Genomic DNA, 19,732 nt, shown 5'->3' with positions numbered 1-19,732 from the left:
TGCTCTGAGCCCCACACCTGGACAGACCCCCAACCCCGCCGCCTGGAGCAGCCCCAGACCCTGATCCTAGGGACCCTGCGTGGGACTCCCTGGCAGTAGGAAGCATGTCCGGAGCCTGTTTTGGGGACACCGGACAGTTAGGTCCAGAGTTCCCTGCACATGAACCGCAGCCGCGGCCTCCTTTCTCTGCAACCCCTGCCTCCGAAGTAAGAAGTCCCGTGTCTTGGGGGCCGACAGCCTGGGCTGAGCAGGTGCGGGGTGCAGGACGGCACCGGGGGTCTCGGCCTCGTGGCTGCCGCCCCCTGCCCTGCACCCTCCGCATGCCCGCGTGGGTGACGCTCTGCAGGTCAGCATCCGGCACGTGCGGGCCGCCCTGGGGTGACGCAGCTGCAGCAGGCCTGCGGACCCGCATGAAGGAGTCCCTCCGTTACTGGGTGCCAGGTCAGGGCGCACCCCGGGGTGCTGCTGTGCCACAGCCCAGGGCGGGAGCAGAGGTGACAGGTGCGCCCGAGAGTGCCGGAGGGCTCTGCGGTCCAGCCCACATCCAGCCGCGTGGACCCATAGCCTTGCAGGGGGATCCGATGGGGCTGCTTGCACGACCCCAGTCCCCGTGTGCGGGATCCCCCGAGGTACGGGGCTTCCCTCGTGAACTTCCCCCCTCAAACACCACAACCGCCAAACTCTGTGCCCCTCGCCACGCAGGGGACGATGCTCCTTGCTCTGAGGTCACCAGCCGGTCGTCCCCCCATCACCGAGGGAGGCTTGTCCTCCGCTCCAGCCGGGGGCTCCCCCACAGACCCCGTTCTCCCCGAGACCTTCGGAGCATTTACTCACCAGCAGATGCTGTAGGGGGTGCACATCCCTCCTGCAATTATGTGCTTCCCAAGGAAAAGACACTCATTTAAAAAATTAATTGTTATTATTATTATTGTTATTATTATTATTTACAGGTGATGGAGCAAAGGGAGAGCGAGGGAGCGAGAGAGCGAGAGGGTCAGTGAGGCCCAGCGTGTGAGCCCGATGCGGGGCTCCATGTAAGGGTCCTGAGAGCGTGACCCGAGCTGAAACCCAGAGTGGGGTGCTTCACCGACCGAGCCACCCAGGCGCCCCGGGAAGTGACCAGCTCCGGTGACTGCGCCGCCTGAGTGGTGGGGACCCGAGCGTGTCCATGGCGCCTGCGCGGGGGCCTCCCGTGCACACAGGGTCTTAGCAGGTGACGTGGACGAGCTGGGACGAGCGCCCTGGATCCCGTGGCCCCAGATGCAATGACCTGGGGTCCTTGTGAGAAGCCGGACCTCAGATCTCGGGTCCCCGGAGCTGGGGGATGGTGGATCCCTGCGGCCCTCACCCCGTAGCTGGTGGTTGCTTCTTAGGGCCGCCCCGGGATCCCCCCACATCATGTCATGCTTCCCTCCACACCCCAAGCACGGACACTGTGGCCCTCACTCTGGCTCCTGCAGGTCCAGGAACCCAGGCCTGGCCATCCCGTGGGCCCCGAGCCCACCGAGGTGCACCGGTGACCCGTCACCCTGAGCCTGCGGCCCCAAGGCCTAGGGCTGGGTTCCCAGGTCCCGGGTGTTAGGGGTGTCAGAGGCCCCGGGTCGTGCTCATCCCCTGATGGAGCAGGTGTTTGCAGCAGGACCTTCTCTCTTGGGGTCCCGAGCGCCCCCCACCCCGTGGTTGTGCGCTTATTGCACGCGGCACCTTGAGGGGGCGGCTCCCCCAGTGGTATCCGGGCCTCCTGACAGCTGGCCGCCGTGATAGCGGGGAGCCAGCGCGCGCTTCCTCCTCCGTGCGGCCCACCCGGTTTCCTCTTGAGGTGCACAGAAGTCTTTCGAAAGACGCCGACTCTCGGCTTCTGTGCATCTCCACGCCGCCCGACCCCGAACGTGGAAGTGGTTCGGCCCACGCCGTCCGTATCGGCCACCATCGCCTCTTGTGAAATGCGTTTCTTCACCGTGTAGACTGCTGAGCGCGCCGCCGGCCCGTGTCCTCGGAGCGGTCTACGTGAGCGCACACCCGGGCCGGCGTTTTCTTCCCTAGATGGTCACCGCCGAGCCCCAATGTTTTGTCTGTGGTCAGCGAGGAAGGTCCTGGAGGGGCACGGTCCCCAGAGCCCCTGTTGTGCGCCCACGAGCCCCGTGCCAACGTGTGTGTCACTCGTCCCACGTCCTGGGGGCCTGGCCTCAGCCTCCCCCGCAGGTGGGACACACGCGTGGCCCTCGTTCCCGATCCCTGTAGTCATCCAGAGAGCTCGGCAAGAGACGCAGACCGTGGGACGTCTGCACAGCACCCGTACCGCGTCCCCATCACTCTGGACACACATGTCCACCTCTCCCGCTGGAACCCCTGCCCTACCGGCATCGTGGGCCCATCTGCGCATCAGCCTCTGTTTCTTGGTTTTTGAGGTTTTTTTTTTATTTTTTGGTTATAGGTGCGTCACTATTTATGGGGTCGTCACTAAATATTGCTCCATCAATGCAGCTTGGTGGCTATTCGGTGGTCATGGTTCAAAAGACCCAGTTTGGGGACCAAGGTCCTCTCCAAATGCCCTCCCGGGTCGCGGTTGGGCTGTGGGTGTGAGTCCAGACCTTGCAGGGCAGTACGGGATTGGCCAAATCCTGTGTGCAGAGCCCGTGGGTCTGCAAACACAACGCTGGTGTAGACAGCCAGTGTAGACGGCGGATGGCCAGAGGGCTGGGGAGGAGGCCAGATGGGAAGCTTCTAGACAACAGATGGGAGAGGTGAGAGCCATGGGGGCAGCCCCCAGGGCCCCCCTGTGACCCTGAGCCCTAATGAAGACGGGTCAAGAGGGGGGTCACCGCACAACGCACGGTCCTCCCCGACCTGGCCACATGCCCTTCGCGAGATCTGAACAAAGCGCCCCACACTGCGGAACATCAGCATCCAGGAAACCCGGGGACAGAGACACCTGCTTGCTGGGGGCGGGGTCTCCCCTCCTCTGCCCAGAGGGACCCGCCGTGCACCTGCAAAGCTGTGCGGCGAGTGGGTACCTGGCACGCAGGCCCACCGCGCCATCCACGCCCTGGCGCCCACCCTGCACGGGTCCCCGTGTTCCGGGGACGCCCCCTCCCCCCCACTTTGCGTTTCCCAAAGTGACCTCCGCGCCCCTTTGCCGCCTGTGCAGACGGCGGACCGCGCAGGGCCCCTTTCAGGACCAAAACCCCCGTGAGTGACCTTTCTTCACCAGCCACGGGATTCCTCGCAAACCAGCCTTCCCGAGAGCAAAACGTGTTCATTCCTGGCAATTTGGAAAATCACGGGAGCCGCGAGAAGATGGTCATTTCACATCACAACGTGCTCCTAACACCTGACTTTTTTCTTCTTTACAGAAACGCACCCCGGCGTCACTATGAAATTAATTCCTGCCCATCCCCAGTCAGAAGTACAGATAAGCAGGAGATGAAAGTGCGTCCAGCCTGCAGATAACCACCCCTGCCGTGCGGCGCACAGGTCCCCGCGCGCACCCGCAGGGGCCTCGTCCCCGTCCCGCGCGCACCTGCAGGGGCCTCATCCCCGTCCCGCGCGCACCTGCAGGGGCCTCATCCCTGTCCCGCGCGCACCCGCAGGGGCCTCGTCCCCGTCCCGCGCGCACCCGCAGGGGCCTCGTCCCCGTCCCGCGCGCACCCGCAGGGGCCTCGTCCCCGTCCCGCGCGCACCCGCAGGGGCCTCGTCCCCGTCCCGCGCGCACCCGCAGGGGCCTCGTCCCCGTCCCGCGCGCACCTGCAGGGGCCTCGTCCCCTCCCGCGCGCACCTGCAGGGGCCGCATCCCCTCCCGCGCGCACCTGCAGGGGCCGCATCCCCTCCCGCGCGCACCTGCAGGGGCCGCATCCCCTCCCGCCCGCACCTGCAACGGCCTCATCCCCTCCCGCGTGCACCTGCAGCGGCCTCATCCCCGTCCCGCGCGCACCTGCAGCGGCCGCATCCCCTCCCGCGCGCACCTGCAGCGGCCTCATCCCCTCCTGCGCGCACCTGCAGGGCCCTCATCCCCGTCCCGCGCGCACCTGCAGCGGCCTCATCCCCGGCCGCGCGCACCTGCAGCGGCCGCATCCCCTCCCGCGCGCACCTGCAGGGGCCGCATCCCCCTCCCGCCTGCATTTGGCTGCCGCGGGCGTGACCCGGGTTCTTGACCGCGAGCAATGCAAACCCGCGTCCGCGCTCGCGGGGCCTCCGCAGCCGGCACCATCATTTTTAGGGCAAATTTCTGGAAAACAGCTTTCAGCTGGCTTTCCACCCGCGTTAGAGATGACGAATCAGTTTCCACAGACACGTGAGCATCTCCACGGGCGCCGCGTGGGGGTGGCGGTGCGCAGCTCGGTCCGTGTCGGGCGTCAGGAAGCCGCGCGTGGGGAGGGGACATAGTTCACATCAGGCGGTGTGGTGAGGCGTCTCCCGCACTGACAGCTTTATTTCCTCTGTGTGTGTGTGTGTGTGTGTGTGTGTGTGTTTGCCTACGTGTTTTTTTGGGCTTTTGCAGGTGCTTTGGATGAATAGCCACGGGGCAGCAGTTCCGTGGGCGCGGGGGCGGCAGCTGGATTTGCGCCCTAACGCGCTTCACCTCCCCGGGGGGACACAAGGTTGAGCGTCATCCAGACACGCGCAGATCGCCAAATGCGGAGGCACATCCGCGGAACACACGCACGCTCTTTCCTCCCAGGAGGTCCCCCGCCCCCCGCCACGTCCATCATTTGTCACATTGAAACATGTTAGCTGCATGGTGGGGACGGGTCGCCCTCCAAATCTCCGCGGGGATGGAGCAGCAGGTGCACAAACCGATGGGGACGCTCCCGCCCGCGTCCCGCTTGCTTCCCAGCCTGCGGGACCCACACGGGGGACCTGGGCGTGCGGACCGGCCTCTCTCTCCTTGTCCCCGAGTGGGCGCGTCGTGCGTCAGAGACACGGACACACAGACAGACAGCTAGCCTCCCTCCAGGGGGTGCCCCGCGGCGCACACCATCCCTCCCGGCCGGCCCGCGTGGACGCGCGCAGAAAGCCCAAAAGCCATGCTGCTGGGTGTCGGGGTGGCAGCGTTGCTGGTCAGCAAAGAAGACGACGCACACACGTGACATTTGCAGGGGTGGCGGGGAGGGCCGGGAGGGCGGGGGATGAGGCCAAAGCTGCGATGTCCGCTTGTCCCCGCGGTAGTCACCACGTTTCCTCCACCATGAGGACGTCCTCGGGTTCCTGGGAGCCCGGCGGCGGGTGGCCGTCATCCCAGGCGACCTGAGAAAGACAAGACGGGCAGCGTGGACACCACGCACCTGCCACGCACCTGTGGTGCCACCAGGAAAGGATCCGTGAACAGAGTGGACGCAGCCCCCTCGGAGGCCGGATGCGCACACACGCATGTAGGGGACTAGGACACAGCGGGAGGCAGGAGCGCAGCTCTGACACCTGCTGCCCCAAGGGCGGACCCTAAACTTCGCTGGGAGGCCCTCCTGGCCTCAAGGGCGCCCCAGGGAAAGGGGGAGGGGGGCTTCCCAAGGAAACAGCGTCAAGCCAGAACCGGAGCCCCCCCATCCATGTTGGGGGAGATCCTCTGCTCATCACGGGGCAGCATCTGGGGCACATGCTCAGGGCAAGTCAGAAGAGTCATGGGTGCCCCCAGCTCCAGGGAGGGTCCCTCGCCACAGGGGACCGTGGTCAGGGGTCAAAGTGTTGCCCCCAAACCCCAGCTCCATCCACACCCAGTGGAGGCACCTCTATGTGCAAGTAGGGTCTGAACCCATGTAACGGACTCGGGGTGTCCTCATGAGGGTGCTGGTGTCCACGAGCCCCCCTAAGGGACAGAGACCAACCAACAGCTCCCTCCGCCCCCCCCCCCAGGACCAGCGGGGGGTTTCCAGCAGAGAAATAGGGTCACACCGCTTCCTGCACTCCACAGCTGTTCCTCGGCCAGACCCCACGTTTCCAGTTTTGTGGTGGGTGACCCCAGGACAGACTTTTGTGAAGGCAGCTGGACGCTGCGGGGCCGGTGGGGGTGGGGGGGAGCGTCCACTTCCCTCTGTCCTCCATCTGTCCCCTGGGAAGTGCTCCCGGGTTGGGGAGCTCAGGACACCCCTGCCTTGTGACACCGTGCCCCAGGGCGGCAGCGGTCACCTGCAAACACTGGGAGCCCCAGAGGGTCCGCGCCACCTCCCAGGGTGCGGGGGGCACGCGCTCACCTCCAGGGTCGGCATGAGGGCCCCCGTGATTTCCTTCTTGACCTGCGGGATGGGTGGAAACAGCTTGTGGCTCCTGTAGAACCTGCTGAGGACACGGCACCGTGGAGGGCGCCGCGCACGGTCAGCGCACCCCGGGCCGCGGGCTCCCTTCCCTCCCCAGAGAAAGCGCGCACCTCCGGAGCCAGGCCGCGGCTGCACGGACCCACCGCCCCTGCGCGGGGTGCGGAGGGCGTGTGGGCGCGCAGCAGGAGACCCTTACCCCATGGACAGTCCCTTCTCGACCCTCGCCAGCCCTCCTCGCCAGCCCTCCGCAGCCCGGGGTCCGCGCGCCCTGGACTCCGGATTCGCGCCCCCCTCCCCGCATTGCACACGCACGGGGTCCCACGCCCGGGGTCCTTGCCCCCTGGCCTCCGGATTCGCCCTCCCCGAGGCCATTCCGCACGCACCGGGTCCCGCGCCCCGCGCCCCGAGAAGCGTCCTGCGTGCTGGTGCCAGGACCCGGGCCTTACCGTTTGCAGAGGCACATGAGGAGCAGCGCGGGCACAGCCGCGGCCCACACCACCACGTCGAACATTGCGCCGCGGGGCTCGCGCTCCTCCGGGAGGCCTGGGCGGGGGTGGGGGTGGGGAGCCGGCGTCAGGAGCGCGGCGTCAGGGTGGCGCACACGGCGGCCCCCGCGCTGCTGTCCGACTCCCTCCCCGGGGCGGCGGGCGTGCGGGAGCGGAGCGGAGGAGCGGCGGAGGCGGGAGCGCTGGCCCTGCCGCGCGGACCCTCGCCGAGACCTATGCCCCCCCCTCGCCCCCGCCCCCCGTGTCCTCCACGCCCTGCTCCCTCCCGGCGGAGCTGCCCCGTAAGCGTTTGCGCACAGGCCCAACTAGAACCGCGCACGCATGTTCCTTCTCAGCCCACGTTCACTTTGAACACCCTGCGGCCCAGCCAAAGGAATGAACGCGTAATTGTGAAACTCCTGAGGGTGGGACACACTCGTGGTTTCTATCGCCCCGGACGCTCCCCTTTGGGTACCGCGGCTTGGCCTTGGGTGGTCTGCGCCGCTTCTGCGAGCGGAGACCCCGATCTCGGGACGGAAGGAGCCCACACGTGCACTGGGGGCTCCTCTGGGTGGGGGTGCGGGGCTCCAGCCTGCAGAGCTCTACGCATCCAGCTGGAGCATACTTGGAGCTCTAATCCCCAGAACGGAGGTGTGGGAGCCGCAGACGAGGCTGGGGGGGGACCCCGGCCTTGTGGGGTTTCGCCCCCCCCCCCCCCCCCCGCATAAAACGGTGCGTTTCCTGCCGCTTGCGCTTCTGCGTAATGGGAGCTGTCACCTTGCAGGCCACTGGCTTTGGGATAACCCTCCCTGCCCCCCTAAAGGACGGGGAGGTGATGGAGCGCCCAGGGGGATGGGCCGAGCACCCCTGAGCCCTGCGTGACCCCCACGGGAGGGGGACAGCGGCAACGAGGGCCTTGCAGACACCCCAGCGGGGCTGAGTGAACAGCAGCCCAGGGGGTTCCCTGTGCCCGTGCTGCTATCTGGGGGTGCGTCCTTGGAGGGTGACCCCAGGCCACGGGAGGGCGTGCGGGGCAGCAGGACACGCCCGCAGATGCTGCGTCGGGGCAGAGAGCGCGCTGGGAGCCGCTGCAGTGCACTCAACAGGCCCCCCGCCCCTCGTCTCCAAACAAAGTTGCGTGCGCCCCAACCCCGACATCCCTGCGCGGGACCTGCTGGGAATAGGGTCATTCCAGGTGGGCGAGGTGAAGGGTCCCAGATGAGCTCCCCCCGGCCCCCGGGGCCAGCGGCAGGAGGCGGTGGAGGAAGGCGCGGGGAGGTGGGGGGAGCCCCGCGCGGATCCATCCATCCGTCCTCGTCCTCGGAGCGTGAGCGCGGGGCCTGGGGCGCTCACCGAATAGCACCGTCGGGCTCCACTCACTCCACAGGTCGTTATACACGTAGCGCACCCTCGCGCGGAACGTGCTTTCCACCCTGGCGGCGGAACTGGGCATCAGGTACACGTTCGGATCTTGTCCCCGCTGGAACACCTTCAGGAGAGGAGACAACCGGCTGTGACCGACGTGTGGCGGTCCCCTGGGGTCTGTGCTCCCCTGCTTCGGAGCAGAGGCGACACCTGACACCCCGGCCAGGAGCATCCATCCAGGCAGCACTGGCTGTTCCATGGGACCCTGGACTCTGCACCTGTCCCCAGGGAAGGTGGACTCTGCACCTGTCCTCTGGGAAGGTGGACCATGCATCTGTCCCCTGGGATGTCCCCTGGGAAGCTGGACCTTGCTGCCTGTCCCCTGGGAAGGGCTCCCTGAGCTGCGCCCACATCTTGGGCAGAGTCCCCAGACCCTCCAGGGTGGCTCCAGGTTATTCCGAATCTGCACACCGGTGGTGGTTGCAGGGGGTGGTTGGAGGGGCGGTCGGGGGGGGCCCCCGTGGCCATCCGGTCCTGAGTCCGACATCACCAGCTGGGTGCCCGGGGACTGCTCCGCGCCCTCTTGCCCCTCCCCACGGCCAAAACTGGAGGCCAGTTCTGGGGCAGGCCCCAGCGTCCCTGTGGACGGGGGCCACCACGTGTCCGGGGTCCACCGCACGGGACGGCGCACCCTGGTGTCCCGGGGCAGGCGGGTCTGGAGGGCCTGGCAGAGGGACACGGGACAGAAGACCTGGTGGTGAGCGGGGAAGCTAAGAAGGACCTGGAAGGGCCGTCAGGAGCAGGGCTGCGTTTCCTGAGACGGGGTGGCCCCTCCCGCTGCCCCCCCCCCCCCAATCTCATCCAAACATCCAAGCACGTCTGGGCCGGACCTGAGTGGGACACAGAGTCCCTGCCTGCCGGGTCATTCCGGAGGCCGTGGTGCTTCCCTGCAGCCTAGATATCAGGACGGACGCTGACCCCAGGTCGCACGACCCGGGACATGTCCCTGACGATCCCTGTGACCCCCAAGAACCCAGTTTCTTCTGCTCACATGTCCACGGCTGAGATATCTGGTCTTTACGAGCTCAAGTTGTTGTTTTAGACCCAGCAGACCCCACGCTACTGCCCCACCCCCTCAGCCGCAGTAGCCCGGGGGCAGGTAAGGGAGGGGCCGGCGTGGCCCCGGGCACCTGCCAGGTAGCCCACAGATGGACGGATCCCTTCCCCCGATCCCCTCGGGGACCCTCCTGGGCAGCAGGAATCGCTCAGAAAGGCAGAGAGACTTACGTGCTTTGTCTTGGAGGAGCTGCCCTGAAAAAAGGGAAAGATTGTTAAAATGTGTGTTTTCAGCATCACGTGCAAATGTGGGAACCCACGCAGAACCCCGGAGCGGGTAGGAAGAAGCCTCCTCAGAGCTTTTCCACCTGCCGGAGAGCAGAGGAGGGGGAAGGAGGGACTGCCGTGAACTCCCGGCTTGGGGACACCTCACTTCCGGGAGGGACCATGAATGTCTCCTCAATCGCACATCTGGGGAGAGTTCTCTTTTTTTTTTCTTTTTCTTTTTTTTTCTTTCTTTCTTTTCTTCTTTCTTTCTTTCTTTCTTTCTTTCTTTCTTTCTTTCTTTCTTTCTTTCTTCTTTACTTTATTTATTTATTTATTTAATTTTATTAATTTGCCAACATATGGTATGACACCCAGTGTTCATCCCATTCGGGGGAGTTTCGTGCCCACGCAAGAGACAAAAAAACGCCACTGACGTCTGCCTAAACAAACATCGTCACAGTCACAGTGGTTCTTATCTCCTATTTGTTCTACAAACCCATTTTTTTTAAACCCATTTTGTTCTTAAGGAAGCTTTTTCTAAAAAAAAAAAAAAAAAAAAAAAAGGAAGCTTTTTCCTTCCCTTCCCTTCCTAACTTCACTTATTCAAGAGTCTCTTCTTCTGTGAGGTCCCATATGCATGTGAATAACATTTGCTCCCCCCTTCCCTTAACTGTCCTTTTATTTAGTTTGCACCTCCCCGGCTCAGGACCTAAGAGGGTGGAGGAACAGCTTTCCCCCCTGGACACATAAAGGATCAATTTCCTTCTTGTGAATTTCTGTCTGGCTGGCGAGCGTCCTCTGGGGATATTGATGAGGGGCGAGAAGGCAGAGTCTACAGGAGCGTTTTGTTCTGCGTCAGGGAATGTTCAAATGCCTCGTAAGGACTGACCACCTCCGAGACCCTCAGCGGGCTCCAGTGTTTACTGGGTGAGTCCATGAGGCTGTGTGAACGTCAGGTGGGACCTGATGACAAAAGGGTTGCTGCTGCTGGTGGTCCTGGCTCCTGGGGCGTGACATGCACAGGACACTCCAGGCTGCACAGCTGCCAGAGGTCACCTGAGTGGGACCACCTGTGTGAGGTCACCTGTGCATAGTTACCTGTGTAAGTTCACCTGTGTGAGGTCACATGCATGCGGTTACCTGTGACGTCACCAGTATGAGCTCACATGTGTGAGGTCACCGTGCCTAGTTGCCTCTGTAAGTTCACCTGTGTGAGGTCACCTGTGAGGTGACCACTGTATAGGTACCTGTGTGGGTGTCACTGTGTGACATCTTCTGTGTGAGGTCACGTGTGTGAGGTCACATGGATGCAGTCACCTGTGATGTCACCAGTGTGAGGTCACTTATGTGAGGTCACCTGTGCATAGTTACACCTGTGCACAAGCCCACCTGTTTGAGGTCACCTGTGTGACTTTGCCCACACGAGCACGGGGCAGGATGACACTGGAGGGCAGGGCCAGACACCGCAGACCCTGGGCACACACATCGGGGGCCTTGACTCTAATCCAAGATCCATACCCGACCTGGGGAGGGCTTTAGGGACGGAAGGGTCATGACCTCATTTCCATTCTGAACGAACGGTGCCCAGGGCTGCGCGGTTCCACGGGGGCTGGGCCTGGGGGTCACCCCAGAACTCTCACGTGTGCCCCACACTGTGGTGTGCACAAGCTCTGTGGTCAGCGTAGGCACGATGACAGGGTCCCCGCACTCAGGGGACCTGCCTCCAGGAGGCAAGATGCACAAAGCAGAGGCACTAGAACATTTCAGGTCACGCCTGATTCCAGATCGCCCCTGGGAAGAAACCGGATCGGGGGCATGGGGACGGCACAATGGAGAGAGACCAGTGGGACAGGAGGTGAGAACGGGCGTGGATATGGAGGACCCAGCACCTGAGGATGGAGGGAGGGCCTGCCAGCAGAAGCAGCAGGACGTGCAAAGGCCCTGGGGTCTCGGGTGCTCAGAACCGAATGCCCACAGCACGGCACCGGACTGTGTGTCTCCGATGAGGGCAAGAGAGGATGCATGAATTTGAGTTCCCCTCTGCCCCGGCTCCAGGCGTGGGGCCCAGGGTAAAGCCCCAGGCCACAGGGAAAACACAGATGCCGAGCGTCTGCCGGAAAGTCCCCAACTTCCAGGAGTCGGGGACAAGTCCAGATCTCAGGTGCAGAATCTCACTTACCAATGTGCAAACTGAAGATTCGGGGGGGGGGGGCTCCCGTGTCTTTATCATGAGCCCCGCCATTCCCAACCCATTTTCACATTTTGTTTCCAAAAAACGTCCCGACAGGGGCTGCGTCCCATAAGGCCGCATTGTGAAAAATGTCGCTGATGGGACCAATGAAGACATCCAGAGTCGTTACTTTATGAACCTAAAATGACTCTAAAAAATAAACACCATATTGGGATTCCTTGGCTGGCGATCGGTGGAGCATGCCACTCAGCTTGCAGGGTCCTGAGTTTGAGCCCCACACGGTGCATAGGGATTATTAAAAAAAATAAATGAGATTAGTGTTTTAAAATTTAAAAAAATTAAAATAAATAAGGGAATTTCATTAAAAAGTAATAAAGGAATCAATCACCCGTTTAGGGCAAAAACAGGGTACAGGAGTGCTCAGACATGTTTGGAGCAGAGGCGCATGCTCATCAGCTGCCGGGATTGCGTTCCACGGGAAAATACCAGATTGCGGATGGTTCGTGGGTCGCGCACCAGGGTCGGGGCTTCTTACCGCTCTTTGGATGTCCAGCTCGTAGTACAGGACGTAACTCGAAAGGTCGTATCTGATCTCGGGATTGTCCCACTTGATAATGTGGTGCGATCTGTTGTAGGTGATCGTGATGTTCGTCGGCGGGTCATACTTCTCTGCGGAAAACGAAACAGAACCAAAATGACGACAAAACGCCCGCAAACGGCGCAGCGTGTTTTAAATGTGCAATGCGGGGGGGAAAAAGAAAGAAAAAAAATTAAATGTGCAATGTGGATGGGGTGAATTCAGGGTTGGGGGGTGTTAGGGGCTCCAGCTGGGTTGCTGTGTGATGTGCGCAAGGTGGATCGGAAGGCCACCCCCTGAACATGACACCTTGGCACATGAGTGACTTGGAACTGAAGGCAGCTGACAATCGCAGACCCAGAAAGAAGCTTTCCTGGAGCTTATGGGAGTGACTAAGACCGCACAGTTCTGAGAAACTATGACTGCCGTGAATCCCGACTCTGGGGAATTTTTATGTCCACGAAGAGAATAGAAAGTCGGCAGCAAGCTGAGTCTGCACAAACAAACCTTACTAATATAGCCCTGTCTCCCATTACTTTCCCTGTACGTTTACCTTTCCTCAGTTTACCACCTCTAAAAGCACAAATCACTTTTTCTTTAACTCAGTAATCAGTTTTTTTTAAATTTTTATTTATTTATGATAGTCACAGAGAGAGAGAGAGAGAGAGAGGCAGAGACATAGGCAGAGGGAGAAGCAGGCTCCATGCACCAGGAGCCCAACGTGGGATTCGATCCCGGGTCTCCAGGATTTAGGTTTAGGCAGGCGCTAAACCGCTGCGCCACCCAGGGATTCCTAATCAGTTGTTTTTAATTAAAAGGACGTATGGATAAAAATATATAAAAGTAAATTTAAAAAATGAAGAATAGGGGGATCCCTGGGTGGCTCAGCGGTTTGGCGCCTGCCTTTGGCTCACGGCGCGATCCTGGAGTCCCCGGATCGAGTCCCACATCAGGCTCCCAGCATGGAGCCTGCTTCTCCCTCTGCCTGTGTCTCTGCCTCTCTCTCTCTCTCTATGTCTATCATAAATAAATAAATAAATAAATAAATAAATAAATAAATAATCTTTTAAAAAAATGAAAAATAAATGTTATGTAAGTTCCTGAGTCTAACCACTTCTTTGGGAGATGTTTGTTTCTTTTCTGTGAAGCTTTCCTCTGATGCATATAAAGCTTAAAAATTAAAATTGCATTTGTGTGCTTTTCTCCTGTTAATATAGCATTTGTCCATTTAATTTGCAAGGCCTGTGTACAGAACCTAAGAGGGTAGAGGAAGTTTTTTTTTTTTTTCTTCTTTTGCATTTGTATGCACAAGAAGGCCATGGTGTACGTCTTGGAGAAAGTACACATGTTAGATAAGCATTGTTCAGGGCTGTGGGTCTTGGATTCAACATTAATTTATCAACAATCTACACTATATGTCTTTTTTTTTAAAGATTTAATTATTCATTTATTTGTGATAGACTAGAGAGAGAGAGAGAGAGAGAGGCAGAGACACAGGAGGAGGGAGAAGCAGGCTCCATGCCGGGAGCCCGACATGGGACTCCATCCCAGGTCTCCAGGATCACACCCTGGGCCGAAGGCAGGGGTTAAACCACTGAGCCACCCAGGGATCCCTATAAGATGTCTTTAAACGGAAACAAACATAAAACAAGGCTATGTGCTGACCTATTGATGAACATATGGTGACCAAAGACCAACTCCGTATTTCCACCCCATCAGCAATGATGAGACAGGATTCGTGAATTCAAGATTTGGGGAGAATTTACAAAAATCAACAAAAGTCTTATATGTGTCATGATCACAGGCCTCTCCTGCATCCCACCTACGGGGACCGTCCAGACCCCAAGTGCACAGCCCGGATCTTGCTCAGGCTGGTCGGGAGGGAACCCAGCAACGCGTCCCACGTGGCCCAGGTGTGAGCGGAGACGAGAGACGAGAGAAGCGAGAGAGAGATGGCTCACCCGGGCAGGGGTGTGGACCCAGGGTGAGGTCACCTCTTACCGATTTTGTAGGCTTGAAATGGAACGAAGTCCAAAAACGGAATTGCCGCCGTACGGCTGGTTCCGTTCACCAGGAAGAAGTAATTGTCCATGTTCTGGGGTTCGCCGAGTTGATCGAAATGGCAGCCCACGCGCATCCCCTCGGAGTTCATGATGTAGTGAGGGCACTCCACCTCGTCCTCGTGCCTGTCATTGGCAAAAGGGACCCAGGAAAAGCCCGATGACTGTGTGTCGTTCTGAGCAGATAGTATTAACAACAAAATATGCCCTCCCCCAGGTCAAAACCCAGAAAACCCTCTAAAAAAAATGATAAAATCCATCCCCGGATAAACGCAAAACCAGAACACGACATGCGTCCCACGCACTAGGCTGGGACGTGGCCCTCTGGGACAAATCCCGCCGTTTAGCGGGCGTAGGCGTTGCAACCCATTCCGTGCATGATAAAATCGCTAAACTGTGGATTTCCTCATCTCTTAAGGACGGGAGGGGAAGTTTGCATTTCGGAGCCAGGCCACGGCAAAGAGGAATGGTTGTCCTGCCCGGGTTCTGTGATGTTGTGACATTTCGGGGAGGCAACCCACCGTGGGGAGGAAGCCCTACAGCTCGCTCTACATTTTCTGTTAGCATCCACACAAAGATTCCCCCTTAGCATCCAAAGATCCCCCTGCTAGCATCCGCACAAAGATCCCCCCCCATTAGAATCCACACAAAGATCCTCCCGTTAGCATCTGCACAAAGATCCCCTGTTAGCATCTACACAAAGATCCCCCCGTTAGCATCTGCACAAAGATCCCCCATTAGCATCTGCACAAAGATCCCCCCTTAGCATCTGCACAAAGATCCCCCGTTAGCATCCACAGAAAGATCCCCCATTAGCATCCACAAAGATCCCCCATTAGCATCCACACAAAGTTCCCCCCCTTAGCATCGAACAAAGATCCCCCATTAGCATCTGCACAAAGATCCCCCATTAGTATCTGCACAAAGATCCCCTATTAGCATCCACACAAAGATCCCCCATTAGCATCTGCACAAAGATCCCCCATTAGCATCCGCACCAAGTTCCCCCCCCTTAGCATCGAACAAAGATCCCCCATTAGCATCTGCACAAAGATCCCCCATTAGCATCTGCACCAAGATCCCCTATTAGCATCCACACAAAGATCCCCCATTAGCATCTGCACAAAGATCCCCCATTAGCATCCGCACAAAGTCCCCCCCCTTAGCATCGAACAAAGATCCCCCATTAGCATCCACACAAAGATCCCCCATTAGCTCTGCACAAAGATCCCCTATTAGCATCTGCACAAAGATCCCCTATTAGCATCCACACAAAGATCCCCTGTTAGCATCCACAAAGATCCCCCATTAGCATCCGCACAAAGTTTCCCCCCCCTTAGCATCGAACAAAGATCCCCCATTAGCATCTGCACAAAGATCCCCCATTAGCATCCACACAAAGATCCCCCCTTTTAGCATCGAACAAAGATACCCCCTTAGCATCTGCACAAAGATCCCCTATTAGCATCTGCACAAAGTTACCCCCCTTAGCATCGAACAAAGATCCCCCATTAGCATCTGCACAAAGATCCCCCATTAGCATCTGCACAAAGATCCCCTATTAGCATCCACACAAAGATCCCCTGTTAGCATCCACACAAAGATCCCCATTAGCATCAACACAAAGATCACCCCCATTAGCATCGAACAAAGATCCCCCATTAGCATCCACACAAAGATCCCCCTCCATTAGCATCGAACAAAGATCCCCCTGCTAGCATCCACACAAAGATCCCCCATTAGCATCCACACAAAGATCCCCCATTAGCATCCACACAAAGATCCCTCATTAGCAACCCCACAGAGATCCCCCTGTTAGCATCCACACAATGATCCCCCATTAGGATCCGCACAAAGATCCCCGTTGCTTGGGAGACACGCGAGGCACTTACAAAGAAGCCCACCAGAAGAGCTGGTAGCAGACGTCGGCGGGGGCCCTGGAGCCAGGCGCCCAGCTGCAGTTCATGAAGCGGACATTGTAAATGAAGCAGGAGAAGTTCATGGCGCCGGAACCTTCCACGCCTGGCAAGACACCAACCGTCAAAACCCTCACCGGCTGCGCCGCCACCACCCACACCCAAGGGGTGGAGACCTCGGTGGCCCTCAGGTGGGTGAGGCGGGAGCTGGGAACTTCCCAGCACCGGGGACCTCACCTGGGTTAGCGAAAACCAGCAGCTCCTGGAACACATTACCGTCACACGTGACGTTCACGGTGAGGTTCGCCCCTCTGTGCAGCACGTGGTTGCGGAAGATGCAGTAGTGCGTGTCGTCCTCTGTGACCTGGGAAGCGCACCATGGAAAACCTGTACATCACGTGCGCTTCGGGGCCCTTGGGGCCACTCAGTCCTCAGATCATTCCACGGTGGGATGTGCCCCCTTGGACCCCCCCTACTCGGTCACGTGACTGTAATAACAAGGGCACGCGTCCGGCCTCGTGAGGCCTGCGGGAGGCTGCTATCTGTGCAATAATCCCAGGAGCTCACAGCTGGCCCACCATGGCCAGGGCTTGAGTGACACTGACGACGTCCCTAGCTCCGTTTCCCATGTCCACTGTGGCATGAGCATTGTGCTGAGCCGGGAGCAACTGAGAACCCACAGATTCAGAAAGAAGCCGTCCTGTAATGATGTATTATGTGTTGGGCAGTTGAATTAAAGAAAAAAAAAAAAAAAAAGAAGGGCAGCCCAGGCGGCACAGCGGTTTAGCACCTGCCTTCGGCCCAGGGCGTGATCCTGGAGACCCAGGATCGAGTGCCGCATCGGGCTCCCTGCATGGAGCCTGCTTCTCCCTCGGCCTGGGTCTCTGCCTCTCTCCCTCTCTGTGCCTCTCATGAATAAATAAATAAAATCTTAAAAAAAAAAATAAAAAAAAATAAAAAGAAGAAGAAAAGAAAAAAAGAAGTCAAAATGTAAAAACGACAAAGAAAGAGGGAAAAGAGAAAAAAGAAAGAAAGAAAGAAGAAGAAGAAAGAAAGAAAGAAAGAAAGAAAGAAAGAAGAAAGAAGAAAGAAAGAAAAGAAAGAAGAAAGAAAGAAAGAAAGAAAGAAGAAAGAAAAGAAAAAAGACCTTCCTGGACTTTCCATTATCTAACTGCAGAAACTTCTAGAAACAAAGATGCTTCAGGTTCCCTCTCTCTGTGGGAACTTTTAGGACCACAAAAAAGGCAGAAATTTGGCACCAATATGGACCTGTACGAACAAATCTACCAAAATAAACCTTGTCTTCCCGCGGTGTCCTCCAAATATCGATCTTCCCGAGAGGCGCCGCCTTGAGCAGCCTCGCGCTCTTTTTCTGCCTCTTGTCACATCTGCACCCTGCATGGGATACAAGCTCTGGTCTAACTGCTTTTTGGGGGCATTTTTTTTTCTTTTTCATCAAGAAAACTCATGCCATGTAAAATTTTTAACAGCATATAGAGAGCGCATGCCTCTTCTCAGCTAACCTGTCTTTTTGTCACTCTAATTTGCAGAGCCCCGCACACAGAACTCAACAGTGTAGACAACCGTGGTTTTGCTCGCCTGCACCCCTAGAACGTTTTCTCACTCCTCTGCAGGACTCTGGGGGCTCTGACAAGGGTAAGATCTGGTGGCCGACACCCCGGGGAGAGTCTCACGTGTCCTCATTTGGGTGGTCCTGGTTTATGTGATTATTTACGAAATAATGTTATTCATGCTCATGTAGTAATTCAGCTGTTTTCTCTCTGTGGGGAGGCATGCTGCGTTGTGGGGGCGGATTTTGTGTTAAATAAATTTCGGGGATCCCCGGGTGGCTCAGCGGTGTGGCACCCACCTTCGGCCCAGAGTGTGATCCTGGGGTCCTGGGATCGAGTCCCGCATCGGGCTCCCCGCATGGAGCCTGCTTCTCCCTCTGCCTGTGTCTCTGCCTCTCTCCCTCTCTGTGCCTCTCATGAATAAATAAATAAAAAATCTTTAGAAGAGGGAGAAAGAAAGAAAAATAAAAAAATAAAATAAAATAAATTTCCCTAACAAGTGTCACCAGGGATGACGGAGTGAGCAGCCATAGAGCACTGTGGGAGGGGACAGTGGACTGACCTCGGGTGACCTCAGGGGGAAGGGAATCTGGAAACCGTGGGGTGGCCTAGGGGGAAACCACAGATCCACACACTCCATCTGTGGTACCTCTGAGGCCCGGGGTGGCTCCCCTTTTTTAAAGAAAAGCAAAGAGTCCCCAAAATTAGGAGTCTAGGGACTGATCCTGCCATAGGAGATAATTGGAGAATTTCTTTTTTTTTCTAGAGACGGAAACACCACATGTTCCATTTCTGAGTCTATAGAAACCCTTTTATCTGAAAAGGTTTTGCTCCAGACAAGAAAAAAAAAAGTGTCTTGGGAATCCCAAAACCAAAGAAAATACGTATGTGGACGTGAGAATGATGGACAAAGACCTACAGGGAAGAGGGGTTGTTCTAGGAGGAGCAGCCTGGGCCTTACTGAGGTCACCAGAGTCCCTCGGAAGGAACGTCTGGGATTTACACAAAAGTCAGGTGATTGACAGCGTTAACACACCGCCCAGGATGCGGCCAGGGGGTGACTCATTCAGACGTTTTAGGGGAGAAAATGTTTGAATAGAAGTTTCCGTACAGCTGGGCCTGTCGGTGACCAGGATGAGGAGAAATGCACCTCCTACATCATCAGAGGCTCACAAACACGTCCCGGTTGTGCATCGTGAGGGTGCATCGAATCTCTAATAATAATAATGATAATGATAAAAATAATAATAATAATAAAATATAAAATAAGACGTGCTGTCTAGTTCCAAAACGACAGAGAGAGCCTCCTACCTCTTTGTCATGAGCATCCCCTTTAGAAAAGGTGCAGCAGCACCAGGGTCTCCCTGAGATGTGTGCAAAAGGGGGTCCTGCCTCCTGTGTTTGTGGGAACTTTGTTCCAAGAGACCATTTCTCGCTCATCTAAAAGATGGGATTTTTATGTTTCTTGGTGATTCAGGGAGCAGGGGCATCGGGGAGGGGGGAGGTCCCTCCCACGTGTGCCAGGTCCACACGGGCTGCCCGCCGGCACCTCGCGCCCGGGCTTCTCGCCCACTCTACCCGCGTCGGGCTTCCGAGTGCATAGGGCATTTCGTCTCATCCCTCGACGTAGTCATACCTTTATTTCTATTTTGCTCTGTGCTTTCCCTTTTTACACAATTGATTTTTTTTAATTATGATTTTTTTTTTTTTTTTATCGAGGTCACTTAGGCGTAAAGTGAACCACGCAATGGACCATGTGGATCCGTCTGAAGTGCGCACGTCAGGGGCATCGGGCAGCTTCGCTATGTTGTGCAAGCTCTACCTCTGGTTCCAGAACATTCTTCTTTTTTTATTTTTTAAGATTTATTTATTTATTTATTTATTTATTTATTTATTTATTTATTTATAATAGACAGAGAGAGAGAGAGGCAGAGAGAGAAGCAGGCTCCATGCCAGGAGCCCAATGCGGGCCTCGATCCCTGGACTCCAGGATCGC

At 57.6% G+C, this 19,732-nt stretch overlaps 1 protein-coding gene across 1 annotated transcript; it reads right to left on the bottom strand.

The window, feature by feature from the left end:
- Window positions 1-4,399: 4,399 nt before the first annotated feature.
- LOC119878046 (granulocyte-macrophage colony-stimulating factor receptor subunit alpha-like) lies at window positions 4,400-16,794 on the bottom strand. Its single transcript, XM_038586689.1, has 10 exons — window positions 16,744-16,794; window positions 16,403-16,529; window positions 16,142-16,271; window positions 14,191-14,375; window positions 12,148-12,281; window positions 9,386-9,409; window positions 8,087-8,222; window positions 6,695-6,791; window positions 6,186-6,267; window positions 4,400-5,244 (listed from the first exon to the last, which is right to left on the bottom strand). The coding sequence occupies exons 1-10, from the start codon at window positions 16,792-16,794 to the stop codon at window positions 5,167-5,169; spliced, it is 1,044 nt and encodes a 347-aa protein (XP_038442617.1). The 3' UTR covers window positions 4,400-5,166.
- Window positions 16,795-19,732: the final 2,938 nt, after the last annotated feature.

This window comes from Canis lupus, chromosome X, assembly GCF_011100685.1.
Source record: "Canis lupus familiaris isolate Mischka breed German Shepherd chromosome X, alternate assembly UU_Cfam_GSD_1.0, whole genome shotgun sequence".
NCBI lineage: Eukaryota > Metazoa > Chordata > Mammalia > Carnivora > Canidae > Canis > Canis lupus.
This window is presented reverse-complemented; position numbering and strand designations above follow the sequence as displayed.